This window comes from Macrobrachium rosenbergii, chromosome 25, assembly GCF_040412425.1.
Source record: "Macrobrachium rosenbergii isolate ZJJX-2024 chromosome 25, ASM4041242v1, whole genome shotgun sequence".
Taxonomy (NCBI): Eukaryota; Metazoa; Arthropoda; class Malacostraca; order Decapoda; family Palaemonidae; genus Macrobrachium; species Macrobrachium rosenbergii.
In genome coordinates, this window is record NC_089765.1 from 4,818,991 (window position 1) to 4,835,438 (window position 16,448).

General features: G+C 39.9%; 1 protein-coding gene across 1 annotated transcript in view; it reads right to left on the reverse strand.

Annotated features, from left to right (window-relative positions):
• Positions 1 to 16,448, reverse strand: part of LOC136852286 (dnaJ homolog subfamily C member 8) — a 95,389-nt gene that overhangs the window by 57,693 nt on the left and 21,248 nt on the right. Inside the window, exon 2 of the mRNA XM_067126786.1 lies at positions 10,754 to 10,912. Within this exon, the coding sequence (XP_066982887.1) occupies positions 10,754 to 10,912 (159 nt within the window). The remainder of the gene's footprint in view (positions 1 to 10,753; positions 10,913 to 16,448) is intronic.

A 16,448-nucleotide genomic window follows, 5' to 3' on the forward strand; every position in this document is an offset into this window, starting at 1 on the left:
GACATTTTCATGTAATTACTGAAATACGTTCAAAACCTTAAAGATGACTTGCATGATTGTACCCCCTCCCCCTGGGTTGTCTAAAAATACCTAACTCCAGTTACTTAGTGACCACCAAGCCTGTACATGGAAAGATTGGAGGCTATCAGCCTTTGAACCATGGCTTCCCTGCCTGTCATCAAATAATCTGGCTTAGAATAGCATATTCAAACAAAATGTCTCTTACTTGTTACTTATTTGATTCAATAACTACGGTTTTATTTATTTACTGTGTTTCATTAACAATTTTATCTAAAATATTTTGTGTAAAGCAGTTGTTTGAAATACTACCCTACTTTGCATTCTGGGATCTGCTTTCTCATCAGGTTCATTATTCTATAAACCATGACATTGAAAGTAGTGGGTTTTTATGATGTTAAATGATCACTAACTGAAATGGTTATATCTGATTTGGTAAGAGAAACTGCATACTGCACATTCTCTTTTGGAGATAGCTAAACTAATCTGGATCAAACTGCAGCATTTTAACAGGCTAAATATACTGCTTTTAGTCTAATTGAGGGTGGACATTTAGACCACAACACATTGTAATAAGACATTTTGATTGAATTACTGCCCTAAAGTTACAATGATTCAGCTTACTTTTGATTTTTCTACAAATTATACAAGTGGGAGAATCCATGTGATGTTGTACCTAACTAGAGAACACTGAAAACACAACTGTGTTTCATCAAAAAAGCTGACCTCAACCACAAGTTGCTAACAGAAGGTCTGTTTCTAGGCGCCCACCCATCTTGCCACAGTTGAGTACACCAATGACAAGTAAGAGGTCATCTGCAAAATTGTCAACAGAATATCATAAACTGCCATAACTTGTATAATAATACAATGCCCTAATGTAAAATGTTTCTAAGTAACACTCATGATCAATTTGTTTTTATAGCCTTTCAGCCGAAGGGTTTTGAATGACCGACTGTCACTTGACATGCCACAAAGAGATACGCTTGCAAACCAGTCTTCCACAAGGGCACCTTGGCAACAGGGAAAGCGGGCAACAGCAGTCTTATCAACATACAAGACCCATTCAGAGCATGAACTGATGCAAATGACAGATACAGATACATTCTGTCAACTTTAGCAAAAAAAAACTGTCAAGAGCAGAGGCATGGTGATCTCATACCTTTTTCTAGGACAGGCCTGAGAAAAAATGCTGATAACTAAAAGCAAATGGAAGGTAGGTTATGATTCCAAAGTTCAAGGAACAGACAGTTGCCAAGCTATGTAACCCTAGGCTACAGAGAGTACAACCTTTATTGATTTCAGACGTACTCTTGCAATGCTTTACATCATTTCCCGGTGTTTGAAGAATCTCCTAACACTCGGAGACATTGGGAATTCCAAAACTTCTATGCAGCAAATGAAACACCGACCACTTACTACATAAATATTCAAATTTTTCTTTACGAAACGCAGTAAATTGATTAACACAATCCAGTGCTGTTATGGTATCACCTTCAGGCTGAAAACTTGCAAAAATGGAAAATAACCAAAATAAAAACTGAAAATGATGAATGAAACTGGTGAAGATTTTCTAAGAATGAAGTCACTTGACGCCACTGAAATATCAGTGGTTGGGAATATGATGACACCCACTGATGTCATCTGAACCTCAGTGGGTGACGGTCAAAGAGAGTGGTGGTACTGCACTTCTTCTTTCACAAAACACTGCACATAATTATATACTTTACTCATTCAAAATTTCCAAGCTGGAATGTTTCCAGTCTCCCCAAATTAAATAACTCTGTAAGACTGACCTTGGAAACTGGAAAGCTGACACTCGTTCTGATAAGTGATGAGAAAGGCTGTGCATCAGTTAGAAAAAGTCTATTTAAAAAACAGCGGTAAAAGGTCTAAAATATCATGAAAAGGGGCTTGGTTAAAGATCTTGACTAGCTGGTCATTCAAGGTTAAACTTCTGAAGGCACAAAAAAGGAAGTTATTTCAAGTTGAACCCCATGCAAAAATGGCAGAAAAAACATTCATAATGGGGACTGCTCAAAGCTATGACAATTTCTAACATAAATTTCTAGATGGCAATAGGTCTTCATAACTACTGCAGTCAATTTAACTCAAAACCTGACCCAAAACTTCCTATCTTAATTCAGGAAGCTTAAAGTCGACTGCAGTGCTGGAACGGATTCTAAAATTGAGGCCACAAGCCTAGTGCCAGGACCTGAGGTCACTCAGCACTGAAAGGTAAATTGAGCATAAAAAGTTTTGACGTGTGTAACTGGAGAAAACCCTCACAGTTGCACAATGAAACAATTGTTAGATGGCGAAGAGTAAGACAGAAGAGAGAACATGAACAGACGTACATAATAAAAGGAATGAAAGGGGTGCCAGCTAGGGGTTGAAGGGACACTACACAGAAACTTAAGTAATGCCTACATTGAACCGTGCGAGGTGCACTGACAGCAGTACCACCCTACATGGGCTGACTACAGTGCAAAGAAGCACATCAAATGACACCCTCAAAGTCCCTTGCTTAGTGGCAAGATTGTTAAGGTAAGAAATTGTATTAAGATTAAGGAGGATTTGAAAGCCACCAATCAGAATCTAAATAACAGGAAAAGATATATTATTCTTGCATGTACATGTGTGCTTAGACTCAAGTTAGCTGACTGGTTAGGCAGGGTTGTGGTGTCACATGGAATTGGACTGTACAATGTGGATAGTTTTCAAGTGATTAGTATATATAAGGCTTTAGGTGATTGCTGTAGCATTCTAGTTACTTACTATAGCCTCGTTGGCAGTAAAGCGCTCCTTTGAAAGGCTCCACAGGTCCGACAAATCCACAACATGGAGTTATTAGTGAGAAATATTGCACCAATTCTGGAACGCAACTGCGGCACCCTTTCTTATTTCTGAAAGTAAAAATAGTACAGTATTAAAATGAAGTTCACCACAGATATTTCACCAAACCAGAAAAAATAATGACACCTAATTCATATACAGGCCCATAAAACTACAAGTACAAGCTCTCTCTCTCTCTCTCTCTCTCTCTGTCTGAATGTCAGTATAAACAAAGACAAATTGAGATTTCAGCGAAAACCTTCCCAGCAAAGAGAGACTATGTTGGATTTGTACGGGTCTACTGATATACCAAAAGGGTGGGGGGTGGGTTGGGGTGTCTCTTCCACAACGTTTCAACCTACAGTACTTCAAAAGCATACTTACAGTAGGGGAGCCTATTTCACATTTCACTTAATTAATTCATAAACGTACTTACTAAATTCACAAATGTAATCACAAATAAATAATGACGTTTACACTTGAATGCTACAAGAGATTCAACTCTTACCAGCAAAATTCAAATCATTTGTAAATTGTTTTTTGCACACTGAAACATAGCAAAGACCAAACTTTGTTAAAACTAGGTAAAAACATTATATATATATATTTTTTTTAACTTGGAAACTTTCATTTAATGAACAATTTTTGAACTAGAGAGAAAATAACAGACCTATTCAACATCCCCACTTGCTATGTTAAACAAAGGGAGGTGGAGTGAGAAATGTCTATACAGGCCTATACACTACACTATATGGCAACATAAAGATTCAAGTACAGAACATATGACAAACATTGCTGAATAAGCATAATCAACGTTAAATGACATAAACTTTAGAAAAGGGTGTTTTGAATGTACCTCCAAACAGCAGCAGCTGGATGAGACTATGAATATGGTATGAATCATATGTGGCATAAAATCCAGGACTGTTGTGGACAACACAGTACAGAGGGGCTATATGGCATTAAGAACCCAAGACTGCTGTGGACAACATGGTACAGAGGTTATTATGTGGCATCAAGGACCCAAGACTGAACTATCCAGGACAGGGGCTATGTAGCACCAAGAACCCATGACTGTTGTGGACAACATGGTACAGAGGTTATTATGTGGCATCAAGGACCCAAGACTGAACTAACCAGGACAGGGGCTATATGGCATCCAGAACCCATGACTGCTTTGGAAAACATGGTACAGAGGTTAGGTGGCATCAAGGACCCAAGACTGAACTAACCAGGACAGGGGCTATATGGCATCAAGAACCCATGACTGCTGTGGACAACATGGTACAGAGGTTATGTGGCATCAAGGGACCTGACGTCCCAAATCTTAGGATACACCTACAGTTTCTCAAGGGCAAGAATGATCTGCACTATTGCTGGGACGCTACAGAATCCTTGAGGCTTGGATGCTGGCCAGTTGTCAGAAGGGAGTTCAAGTCAATATGATGACACGAAGTAAATTATTCAGATATTCAAGAAATTATGGCCATGCCTCCATCCACTGTGCAGTAACCAGCCTGCCCAAACTGGGTCATCATAGATGCCTAATCTGTTGCCTCATTGCGACCACCAAACAAGAAAGCGCAGACGTCAGCTGTGTCAGTCTCTGTACCAGGATCAAGGTCTTCCAAAGCACACACTTGCTCTTTTCTTAATAGGGGCCTGCTAATGCACAACTTTTGCTTCTCTTCATTGACTGAATTCTTGATTTCATTGTATTTTCACTCTTTTGACAAAGTGATTTGGTTACTCTACTGTACACACATTTGGCTTTCCAATTTCTCATGCTGGTATTCAATGGTGTGCAAGCTCACTTTTCAATTCAGGGACTTTTGCTTCATTCCATACAAACACAAAATGCTGCAAGTTTGAATTTGAAACTGCATGTCAAACCAGCCTTGAAGAAAATGCTGCCTGTGAAGCTGGTATGAACAGGGCAATGCCAGCAGCTGCAATGAAGTCAAAAGACTGCTGGATGCACTGACATGGCCCATACTACACTCGGCAATGAAAAACGTGGCACTTACAAAGAAGGGAGACTACTTTGAAAAGCATGTGACAACAAATGAGTTGGTTTGATGAAATTTAGGCTGCCAAGTCAAGCACTGGGATGCTCTTGGCCATTCAGCACTCCAAGAGAAAAGAGGCAGTTAGTCAGCTGGACAACAAGACAAAGCAACCTAGAAAATCAAGGAAATGAACTACAACGATCCAAAGGTGGAACTGGAAGAAAACTCCCACAATTGCTAAGAAGTAACAATTAAGAAAGGCTGAAGAAGTAGAATTGGTGAAGGAAGCTGAAATAGAATGAGTCATGTCAAAAGCTAAAATGTGGGTGCAGCTGGAGGCTGAGATGAAACTGAATACACCCCTGAATAACGCCTACAGGGCACCACATGAGTGCATTGAAGGCACTATCCTCCAGCAAGGTGGCTACTGTAGGATTCAGGGGAGTGCGAAGAAACGTTTCAAGAATGAAGAGGGGCAGCTCCTCCTCCTCAGCTGGTGGAAAAACAGACTGTGGTTGCAAAGACCTCCATGGTTTTTCAGGTGAGAGATGACACACTCAGGAAGAATGATCAAATGATACAAAAAATAACCGACTTGTGCCTCAAGTCTGTTCACTGTACTGACTGCATACACTGGCTAGTTACTATACCTAGATAGATAAATAGATAAGTAAAGACAGAATCTAGAATTTAGGCCAAGGCCAAGTGCTGGGACCTACTAGGTCTTTCAGTGGTGAAAGAAACTGACTGTAAAAAGATTCAAAGGTGTAACAGGAGGAAAATCTTTTGCAGTTGAAGCACCATGAATCAGTGATGGGAGAGGGTGGAAAGTAAGAAAGTTGGAAGAAGCGAATATGAACAGAGGAACAGTAAGAGGAATGCAGATCTAGTGTTGCAGCTAGAAACTGGAAATTCAAAAGCTCAACTTCCTGCCTATGATTAAAATAAGGTTTTTGATTAATATACTCATGCTTTTTTTCATGCAAACCCGCTGACAGGTCAGTCACCTGTTATTGGCAAGGGCTGTCATTCCAATGGAGCCACAGTGATGGGCAAATCACCCATAACCGAAACGCTCTCTGTGGTATCAGTGCCATTTCTGACATCAGCGCCTAATAAACAAATTCTTGTATCAGCACCTAAAATCGCAGATTTTGTCACTAGACTAGTCAAAAGACCAGATTACGATAACAGACAGACCAATAACCAGGGATTGCAGTGCATATAGAATGACCTCCACCTTTGGACAGACTGAATGCTTTTCAGATGCTTGGTCTCAGGAAGGATCATGATAGGACCCTATATCTGCAGAAAGGAAATGACTGACAAGAAATTGAAGGACCTAATGCCTCTCAATTAAGACTAAATGTCCCTCCTTCTTCAGCTGTCCAAAACTGAAAAGGAAGGAGAGAGCAAGACAGTCACAGATGGTAACTCAAAGCACTCCTCTGGAAGCCAGAAGAAAAATTCACCTTTGCAGACAAAGAAAATATGAAAATAGTGATAACTAATTGGTCTTAGCTTGGTAACATACTGTTGTAAAGAGAAAATGAAGTTTGTTATCTGTAATATAATTAGCAAACCTATTATTAATACAAGAAATCAGGATAAAGAAAACAAGTGCCACCGGAACAGCAGCCCCATACAAGGGTGTGCCGTGTGTGTAAAATTCAGGCTGTGTGCGGAACTTGCATGTTTTCATTATGAAAGAAGACTAAACCAAGTCAAGTTAATTACAACTAGCAGAGAGTCTTCACTGATCAATGACAAAGAGAAAAGTGGGGTTGGCTGTCAGGTGAGTGGGTTGTACCCCAATCCCTCACTTATTTACCAATAGTTGCAGCTACCTTACCAAGCTTCAATCCCAAAACCAGCTTGCACTGAAGGTATGTCCATACATAAAAACAAAGGTTTATATTTGCAAAGGAATGAACACATTTTTTTTGTGCTATTAAAGCATAGTACAGTATCAACGACAAGTCTGAAATCTTAAGCACCCACATGTAGCATATCATGAACAGGTTTATTCAATCTCATTCTTTCACAGTTAGATCATTTATTATTATTATTACTTTTTTTCTATCACTGTCATCCTATTTGACTGGGTGGTTTCTTGTAGTGTGGGTCTCCAGGTTGATCCTGCTCTCAGGGAACCACCACTTTTCTCACTGTGTGCCATTTCTAGTAGCACACTCTTTCTGCATGAGTCCCGGAGCTACTTTGGCATCTAGTTTTTCCAGATTCCTTTCAGGATCTTGGGATTGTGCCTAATGTCCTATGGTTAGGTACAATTTCCACTGGCATATCCCATATCTTCTATTTTCATTTTCAGGTCTTGATACTTACTCAATTTTTTTCTCCTTCTTTTCCTCATCTACTCTGGTGTCCTAAGGGTACTGCAACATCAATGAGTGATACTTTGATTTTGTCAATTGTCATGTCTGGTCTATTGGCATATATCATCCTATCTGTTCTGATACCATAGTCCCAGAGTGATTCTTTGCCTGATCGCTTTCTATCACCCTCAGGTTGGTGTCTGCACGACTTATTACTGCTGGTTGTGATGGTGGTGTTGATTTTATATCCCCATGAGCACTACTACTTAGTCTTGCTCCTGTATATGCCAGGTTATTTGTTTTGTGATACTGTGGTGTGTATTAGTCTCATTACTTCATTAATCTTTACTTGTTTTCCCCCTTAGTTTTGTGTTGTAGGTCATGGAGGGGACTTTTGTTCTTTCTGTATCTTGTTTCATCCATTGTTTGATCTTTTCCACCCATTCCGACCTCTCTGTTACATCTTTGATGTTTCCTCGTATGTTATTGTTTGGTAGATCATCATTCCTATCATTTTCTGTGGCATCGTCTCTTCGCTCGTCTTCTTGTCCTTCATTGCTGGGTGTTATATCTCTCTCTAGTTCCACTCTTTCTGTTGTGGAGAGCCAGTTCTTCTTCTTTATGTTCCTTACTTTGTCTGCCAGCCTCTGTTCTGTTTGAGGGGTATTATTTCTCATTCCAGATGTTGACCAATCTTTCTTCTGTATCCTCTTCTGTCGGGTTGCTTAAGATGCATCGTCCATTTTTATTTTCTTCTCTTTGTCCATTTCTTCTTCTGTTGCCTCTGTAGCCCAGTCCTGGTTGCTGGTTACTGCGTTGTGGTGGCATTGTTTGAAGACACTACCTCCAAGTACCTGACTCTCCCCGGGACTGACTGTACACCTGGCTGTCGATGAGGCCTTCCATGCCAGAGGTCCCATTTACATCAAGCTATAGTTTTAATTCTCATTTCTTTCCATCACTGCTGAGTTTTGCTATTTAACCCATAGCTGGGCCCTACCCCACAAGGAGAGCGGTCACCCATCCAACGACTGACCAGCACCAATGTTGCTTAACCAGTCCATTGATGAGCTAAACCACTCTGTCACGGTGCCCATTATTATTATTATTATTATTATTATTATTATTATTATTATTATTATTATTCAAAAGAAGAACCCTATTCATATAAAAAAAGCCCACAGGGGCCACTGATTTGATATTCAAGCTTCCAAAGAATATGCTTCATTAGAAAGAAGTAATAGAAAGTAACGGGAAATACAGAAAGAAGAGATCACTAATTAAAAAAGAAAAATAAATTAACAAATTCATAAATAGATAAAATGTGGGCAAATTATTAAAATTACAACCAGCACAGTACAGTAATGCATTGCATCTTCGCTTGAATCTCTGAAGTTCCATATGCACGACATCCTCAGGGAGACTTACACAGTCCAACAGTGTGAGGAACAAAGGACGTCTGGAACTGAGAAGTTCGACAGCGAGACGCATTTACTGCACATTGGTGCTGCTGTTCAGCAAATCTGGTTGCTCTCGTCAGGAAAAGGGGATCAGGGATCAATTGTGAATGTAAAAGATCTCTGTTAAAATACAACTTGTGAAAAACTGACATACAAGAGATGGTCCAAGTCATCATTGCTGATATTGTACAGGCAGTCACCGGTTTTTGGCAGGGGTTCTGTTCCCGATGGTGTGAGGATAACCAAAAATCGCCAATAACCAGAAATGGATGAATATCAGTGCTTATCGGTGCCGATAAGTGAGGATTGGTGCCTCTGTTGGGTTGGTTATTGGCAAATATTGCCGCTGAAAATCCGTTATTGTCGTTGCTAGACAAGCACCCTAAAACCAGACTGCCGATAACCAAGGCCGCCAATAACCGTGGATTGCTTATTAGGAAACAAACCTATCTCCACAATCAACTCTATCTAAAATAGATAAATCTCTGGCAGAGGCAGACATCCACACCAAAGAACAGTATTCTAGTACAGGAAGGACAAATGATCTAAAACAGGTTGCACCATTTTATCACTGTTACAAATGAGGATATCAGTCAAGAAACATGCCAATGCCATCCTGGGTCAAAGTATCTTTTTAATTTAATTTATTATATTTTAAAAATGGCACTTGGCATGTTTCTCGACTGAAAAGCTCAAATATATGAGAACTTACGTACAATACCTAACTTTCGTGCAGCACTTGCTGACACTTTCATTAGATGTTTCTCAAAAGTAAGATGAGGGTCAAAAGTTACACCAAGAATAGTTAAAACTTCAGACTCATTCAGCACAGAGTCCCATGCACCTGAAGGGGAGGATGGGGTGAAAAATCTGTATGAGATTGGCTAATCAATAGTGTTCATTTTACTGGAGTTCAGGCTAATACCCCACCAACTACACCATTCACTAATCCACTATATTTCACAATTGAGACTAAGGGCAGCTTTATTTCCCATAAGTGGAGACTTTACTACATCCACAAGCATTGCATCACCAGCATACTAAACAATCTGGTTTTCCAGGCCAATAACAATATCACTTGTATACAATAAAAACAATGGACCAAGAACACTACCCTGAGGAATTCCAGACACAGTGGGCCTTGGTTTGCTCAAGATCCCATCAACAGCAAGTCGCTACTGCCTACCTGTAAGGATATCATGAAGTAAACCTAAACCATGTCCACCCACTCCAAGATTCTGGAGTTTAAAAGTGCCTGGTGATTTACTAAATCAAAAGCAGCACTAAAACCTATTTGAATTACTCTAAACTCAAAACCCTTATCAAGGTTCTCTTGCAAATGGCATGTCAAATCTCAAAGACATCACAGGTACCTTACTGCTTCCTATATGCTTATTGACCATCAGCTAACAATCTTTTAGATTCAACACACTTACATGGTGGCTTAAAAATAAGTTTTTCTACAACTTTGGAGAGCGCAGGGAGAATAGAAACTGATCTGCAGTTACTGCAGTCTTCATATTTGCCCTTCTTTGGAAGGGGCACTGTGTTACCCTCAAATTGATGAAAAATCATCAACTTAACAAGTTTGCAGAAGTCCACACAAATAGCAAATCTTACTTGAGGCCAGCAGATACCAAGGAATTAGTGCTCAAGTAGTTATCATTCCAGGGAGGATAGCCTCACAAAATCAATATGTCCGTCTACTGGCTCTTAAAGGTTTTTATGAAAATCTGAACAAAAGATTACTACACAGTACATAAAAATACTACTGCAAACATCATTTTGAAAGAGACAGAGTACAAGCAACCAGCTCAAGTAACCTGAAGCAAGATCACAAGAAGTTGTAAGACCACTGATAATTTAAAAGATGAGGAAAACAAAAAAATAACAATTAAATACAACTAAACTACCTATAACACTACTACAATAACTTTACTTTCCTAATGAAAGAAGAGCAATGACTTTTGTCAAGCAAAGATCCCACTTGTCTCTAAAACATTATCATTAATAGTGATGCAAATACTGTACACTTTTAATACAAAAAACATACATTGTAAATATTAAAAAAATTTAAACATGAAGGAAAACATACCCGGCGGTACTTCTTTTTAATTTCATCTATGGGTGTTTTTGGTTCAACTTGTAGCACCTCAAATGGATTCAAGTTAGCATAGGACGATCCTGGACGCAACAATCTATCTATCTGCTGTTTTGGTGTTAGAACAGAGTCTCTCTGCTCAGTTTCTTTCAACTGAAAAAGTAATTCCGGTAAGTCATAATAACATATGTAAACCTTTACATACTATTATAAGGTAATTACAAAAATAGTCACTCTCTAGGAGCAAATTATAATTTTCCTTGACATACAAAGTTTCTTCTTTTACATAGGAGTAATCTTGGCATAGGCTTCTTAGTACATAATGTCATTAAAATGGAAGTACAGTAGGTGGGTGAGTGGAGTAAAAACCTATCTACCCACTTATCTGCATAACCTCAAGGTTTCCTTTGGCTATAGTAACAAATACATGGATGGTTAGGGGTGGATTATTATATAAGTCTATGGGTCTGCATAGCTAGAAAAGATGTACTTTGCCTAGAAAAATATAAATATATACTTAAGATTTATTTTTTTTAAATACTTACCTCTCCATTATATCGCTTTTACTTCCGTGCCAGCGGTAGTTTGAAAGATTGAAACAAAAAATGACACTTTTATGATAAAATAAAGTTTTATATATACTTACCAAGTACCTACATAACTAACTATTAGTTTCATTTATCAGCAGCTTAAATTTGAAAATTCACAGTAGCATTCCAACATTCTGGTGTAGGTAACAACCCGCCCACTTTCAGGGAAGGATAGGTACAACACTACTAAAGAGCCCAATTCGTTTTTGCCTCACATCCATGCGAGGGGAGGAGGGAGGTCTCTGATCATGTAGTTACTTGGTAAGTACTGTATATATCAAAATGACATTTTTATAATAAAATAAAGTTTTATATGTACTTACCAAGTAATTACATAGCTATTAGTTCACTTACACGGCAGCTTGAATTCAAAATTTCGTGGGTAACACTTCACACGTCTGTGTAGGTGACCAGTTCTGCTCACTAGCGGGAATATTAAGAACGATTTTAGCAGATAACTTCAATCTGTTCACGCTGTATGTTAATCAGCAGGGAGGAGGGTGCACTCTGATCATGTAATCACTAGGTAAGTATATAGAAAACTTTATTTTATTATAAAAATGTCATTTTTATATAAGTAACTTATGAAGTAATTACACAGCTGATTCCCACATTGATAGGAGGTGGGATACATGGACATATTCTACTCCAAAAACATTAAGTATGTAATGAATTTGAGAATAGAAAAAGCTGCTAGCACTGAAAACCAATGCTTGTCATTACCTATCAGCTAAGAAAGCTACTGGGATACTACCTCTGGTAAGTGCTCATCTTAACTTGTAGTGGCGTGGCGGTGTAGCCATGGGTCGCCTCCTACTTAGTGGGAACTTTGCAGCGAAGGAAGTACTCCGATGACTAGCAAAGCATCATAGGTGCTCGCCTCCTGCCCTGGGTGTAGCACCAACATAAAAACCACCAGACTACATTGTCACCTGCACTGAGGTAAAACCACAACCCACCCACTGAGAGTGGTGGGTGCTGCAGGTACAATGTACCCCCTGGCTCCACAAAAAAAGTCGACACCTTATTACAAGGTGAAGAGACAGTAAGAAAAAAATAATCATATGCTTCCTTCCATGATACTATGCCAGTCACTAGAAATGGTCTCAAGGCACTGAAAGATTCAACACTGCTTCAACTTCCATTAAAACTAGTGAGAAATGAAGAACGATTACATTCCCAGTAGTTCGAAGACAGAATGGACGAACGAGGCATAAAATGCATGCAAGCTAATGAGGTAAAGGCTACCATGACGTCCTTAGCTTTACTTAAGAGAGGGCAAACTGCTCTCTTAATTCTGAGTGTGTCCCAAGTTAGAAGTCCATAAGGCTTTTATTCTCTTGTCGGACGGAAAACCCCAAAAATCCCAAGAGTTGATCTTCATTCCCAAATAAAGAATTGGTTGACTCGGGACTAACTGGGACTTGTCTAGGTTTATCAGTAGGCCCAATTCTTGGGCTAACGCAAGAGTCTTCTTTAGGTCCTCTGTGCAACCTGATTCCGAGGGGGAGTGTTATAAGACTGAAACACTTGGTAGCAAACTACAAGCTTTATTCAACAAAATACCGGCTCTCAGATCTATAACATAAACAGACAAAATATCTAGCGTTAGTCATACAACACATACAACATAAACAACTTAATGACAAACATAACAGAACAAAATAAACACACGTAAATTTACATATCAACAGAGGAACTGCAAGAGGGGAACTACACTCGCCTGTGGTGCAACTGTAACTAACCGTACACAGTGATACCAAGCATGAAAAACAGTTACGCTAGTGTCGCCAGTGTACAATAATTACCACATTCTCCCCTCCTAGAAAATTCGACATTAACAAAATGGATACCATGTCAAAATATCAGATTAGTCCCATCCGTAACGATCGGGGCTTTGACACGCGAGTCGACCTCCTTAACTCATTGGGCCCAGTGAATGAATGAGAGTCATGATTAGTATGAGGCTGCACATCTTGGCGTTGTGGGTGAACCCGAGTCTCTATTTTCCTGGTGCTCATCCGGGTGCGCAAGAGTCGCCGGACTCAGGACTTGAGCTGTCACGATAGACACAGTTGACTCCACGCGCCTGATATTTGACACTTGGCGCATACTGGGTTCACATCAACAAGTTCTACCTGATCAGTTAATGCCTGTGTTTGCTAGACCTAACATGCCGCCGCAATAACACTTGCCCAGGAGTCAAAAGCCATGTTGGTAATCCATTTCCAAACTAGAACGCCGTTGGAACCTGAAGAAACGCCATGTGGAGTCTCATTGGTTGCAGTGCATAAGAGTGATCTTATTGAATGCAAAACCGGAAGCACTATCTCCCAGTGTTGGTTCTTCAAACCATGAGATTCAAGTGTTAAACAAGCAGCCTTCCAAATAATCCGTGTACCTCTCAACCTGACCATTACCTATTGGGTGATAAGGTGTTGTTTTACTTGTTGCAACTCCTTCTGAGAAAGGTACATCTTCAGTTCTGAGAAATGAAAGAAGAACCTTGATCTGAATGGATGAAACTTGGCATTCCACAAAGACTGAAGATAGACTCAAGACATCTGATTACTGCTTTTGAATTTATATTTGAACAAGGAAATGCAAAAGGAAAAATGCGAGTATTCATCAACAACTGTAAGTATGTACTTTATTGTTTGTAGGTGGAAGGCAAAGGTCCTTGAAATCAATACTGAGGCTGCCCATCGCCCGTGTGGCTTTAATGAGGACCCCTTGTGCTGAACGATGGAATCGTGGTTTTTGCTGTGCACAGACTTTACAAGAAGCACACACCTTTTTCACATCATCTGTTGAGAAAGGGAGGTTTTAGATCGCACAAAATGCAAAAGCCGAAAGTTACCCCAGGGTGACAAAGATTCTCATGAATGTCTGTAAGCTTCAACATTGGGAAAACAGAACAGCAGTATGCACAGACAAGGTATCCGCACAACATTCTGTTTCCGACGATATTGTATCGATAACTGAATGATGCCAGCTCAAGCCTCCACTCTGTATCTTGTTATTATCTTGGTTCTTTTTCTGTTATCTAACATGAACATCACAGAGCGCTGATCAGTAATCAGAGTAAAATGTCTTCTGCAAGAAATGACTCCACTCCTGCGAACCGCTTTCAATAATAGCTGTAGCCTCCTTTTCTACAGCAGGATAATGCTACCTACTTCCCTTGAAGCGCTTTGACATGAAGGCTACTGGCCTGCCACCCTGGTTCAATACTGCTGAGATAGCGACTTTGAAGCATCACACTCCACAAACAAAAGGAAGGCTCTCATCCACAGACCTAGGAGAAGCACCCGTAAGCTGCTTTTTCAAAGTGTTAAAGGCAGCTAGTGCTGATTCACTCAATGGAAAAAGTTTTGTGTTTATCAGGTTGGATTTTATCAAGAAGCCAGGAACCATTAGCATAATATGCAAACAACCCTTGAACTCTTCTTCTCGCAAAGACCCTATATTTGTGGGAGGTGGTAATTCCTGGAGAGGACGTGAATCTGTCAGGGTCAGGCCTTATGACATTATTACCAACACAACCCAAAGAACATTGATTGTAGGCACAGACATAACTGATTTAGATTCATTGAGGGTAAGCTTCGCTTCTGAATAACCTCCAAAAATTTCAACATTGCTATCATGTTCCTGAGTTGATCCAGCTACAGCAATATTATCTAGATATGGGAAAGTGTCTTTAAGACCTCATCTTTCAACTAACTTATCCATAGCTCTCTGAAATACTGCTACTCCATTAGTGACACCAAATGGAACTCTGCAAAAACTGATATAATTTCCCTGCACCCTCAAAAGCAGTGTACTTCCTCTCACTCTCTTTAATGCTAATTTGGTGGTATGCACTCAAAAGTTAAATATGGAAAACACCTTGTACTTCGCAAGACTGTGCACCATGTCCCTATCCTTGGAAGGGGATATGCATCTAGTTCTGTGTACTGCTGATGGTTTGAGAACAATCAATACAAAGTCTCTTTTTGTGCCTGTCAAGTGGATCTTATTAACTACGACTCATGCCCATGGGGATATGCTTGGTTCAATGATACCTTCAGATAACAAGCGTGATAACTGGTCACTTATAAACAACTGATCATCTTCACTATAGCTGCCTGGATTTAACTGCAAATTTTGGTTTACACCTGTTGGGGCAAGTTCGAAACAGTGAAGGCTCCTCAATATCAGCTGTTGCCAAGGCACAGTTACTAGTTACCTTAAACTTGGTTTATTTCCATACTGAAAAGTTACACCTTGTGCTGCTTTTGAAAATCATGACCCAAGATCACATCACAACATAAATCCTTTAAAACCCTAGCTGAACACATGGATAATTCTGATTGACATGACCCAAGTCTACCAGAACATACCCAGGGGAGATAGTATTCAAAGATGCTGATGCCATTGAAATCTCCTTTGCCGCAGGGAACTACTGTCAGCTTTAGTTTCTGTGCCACTTTCACTTATGAAACTATCCGGAACTGCAAGAGTCAATTAATGCTTTCAGTGAATGACCATTGACAGTGATGTCTGTAGCTGCATGTGAAAGGTTCTTTGGAAAGTGGTAACAAGTGGAGCAGAGTGTTATACAGTGTAGCAGTAGTGCTGTCAGAAGTCTTAGCCTTGATCTACAGACTTTGGCAAATGATCTGTCTTACCACAGTTGTTGTATAACAGCACATGCAGGACAACTACCCCTACCTGTAATGTGAAACTAATTGTAAAAAATAGCATTTCTTCTTTGATGAATGCAGCAGCGACAGTCGAGTCCACAGGGTGATCTTCTTCCGCTTCTTCGTTGACTGCGGTTGTTGGTCATCACAAGGCTGTCCTTGCTGTCCTGGAACCAAAAGCAGCTGCATGAGGAACAGGCAAGAAGACGTGTAGAACTCAGCATTACGCTGGGCAAGATCCAACGCACGGCCTGACTGTACCCCGCCTCCCAGATCCAAGGAGTTGTTTTCAGCAGGCGCTGACTAATAAATGCTGAGGCAATACCGTTAATAAACGATCATGTACCATTCCTCCTTATTGTTCAGCTGTGACTGCCTTAAAGTTACAATCCTTGCTTAGTTTATGTAACCTAT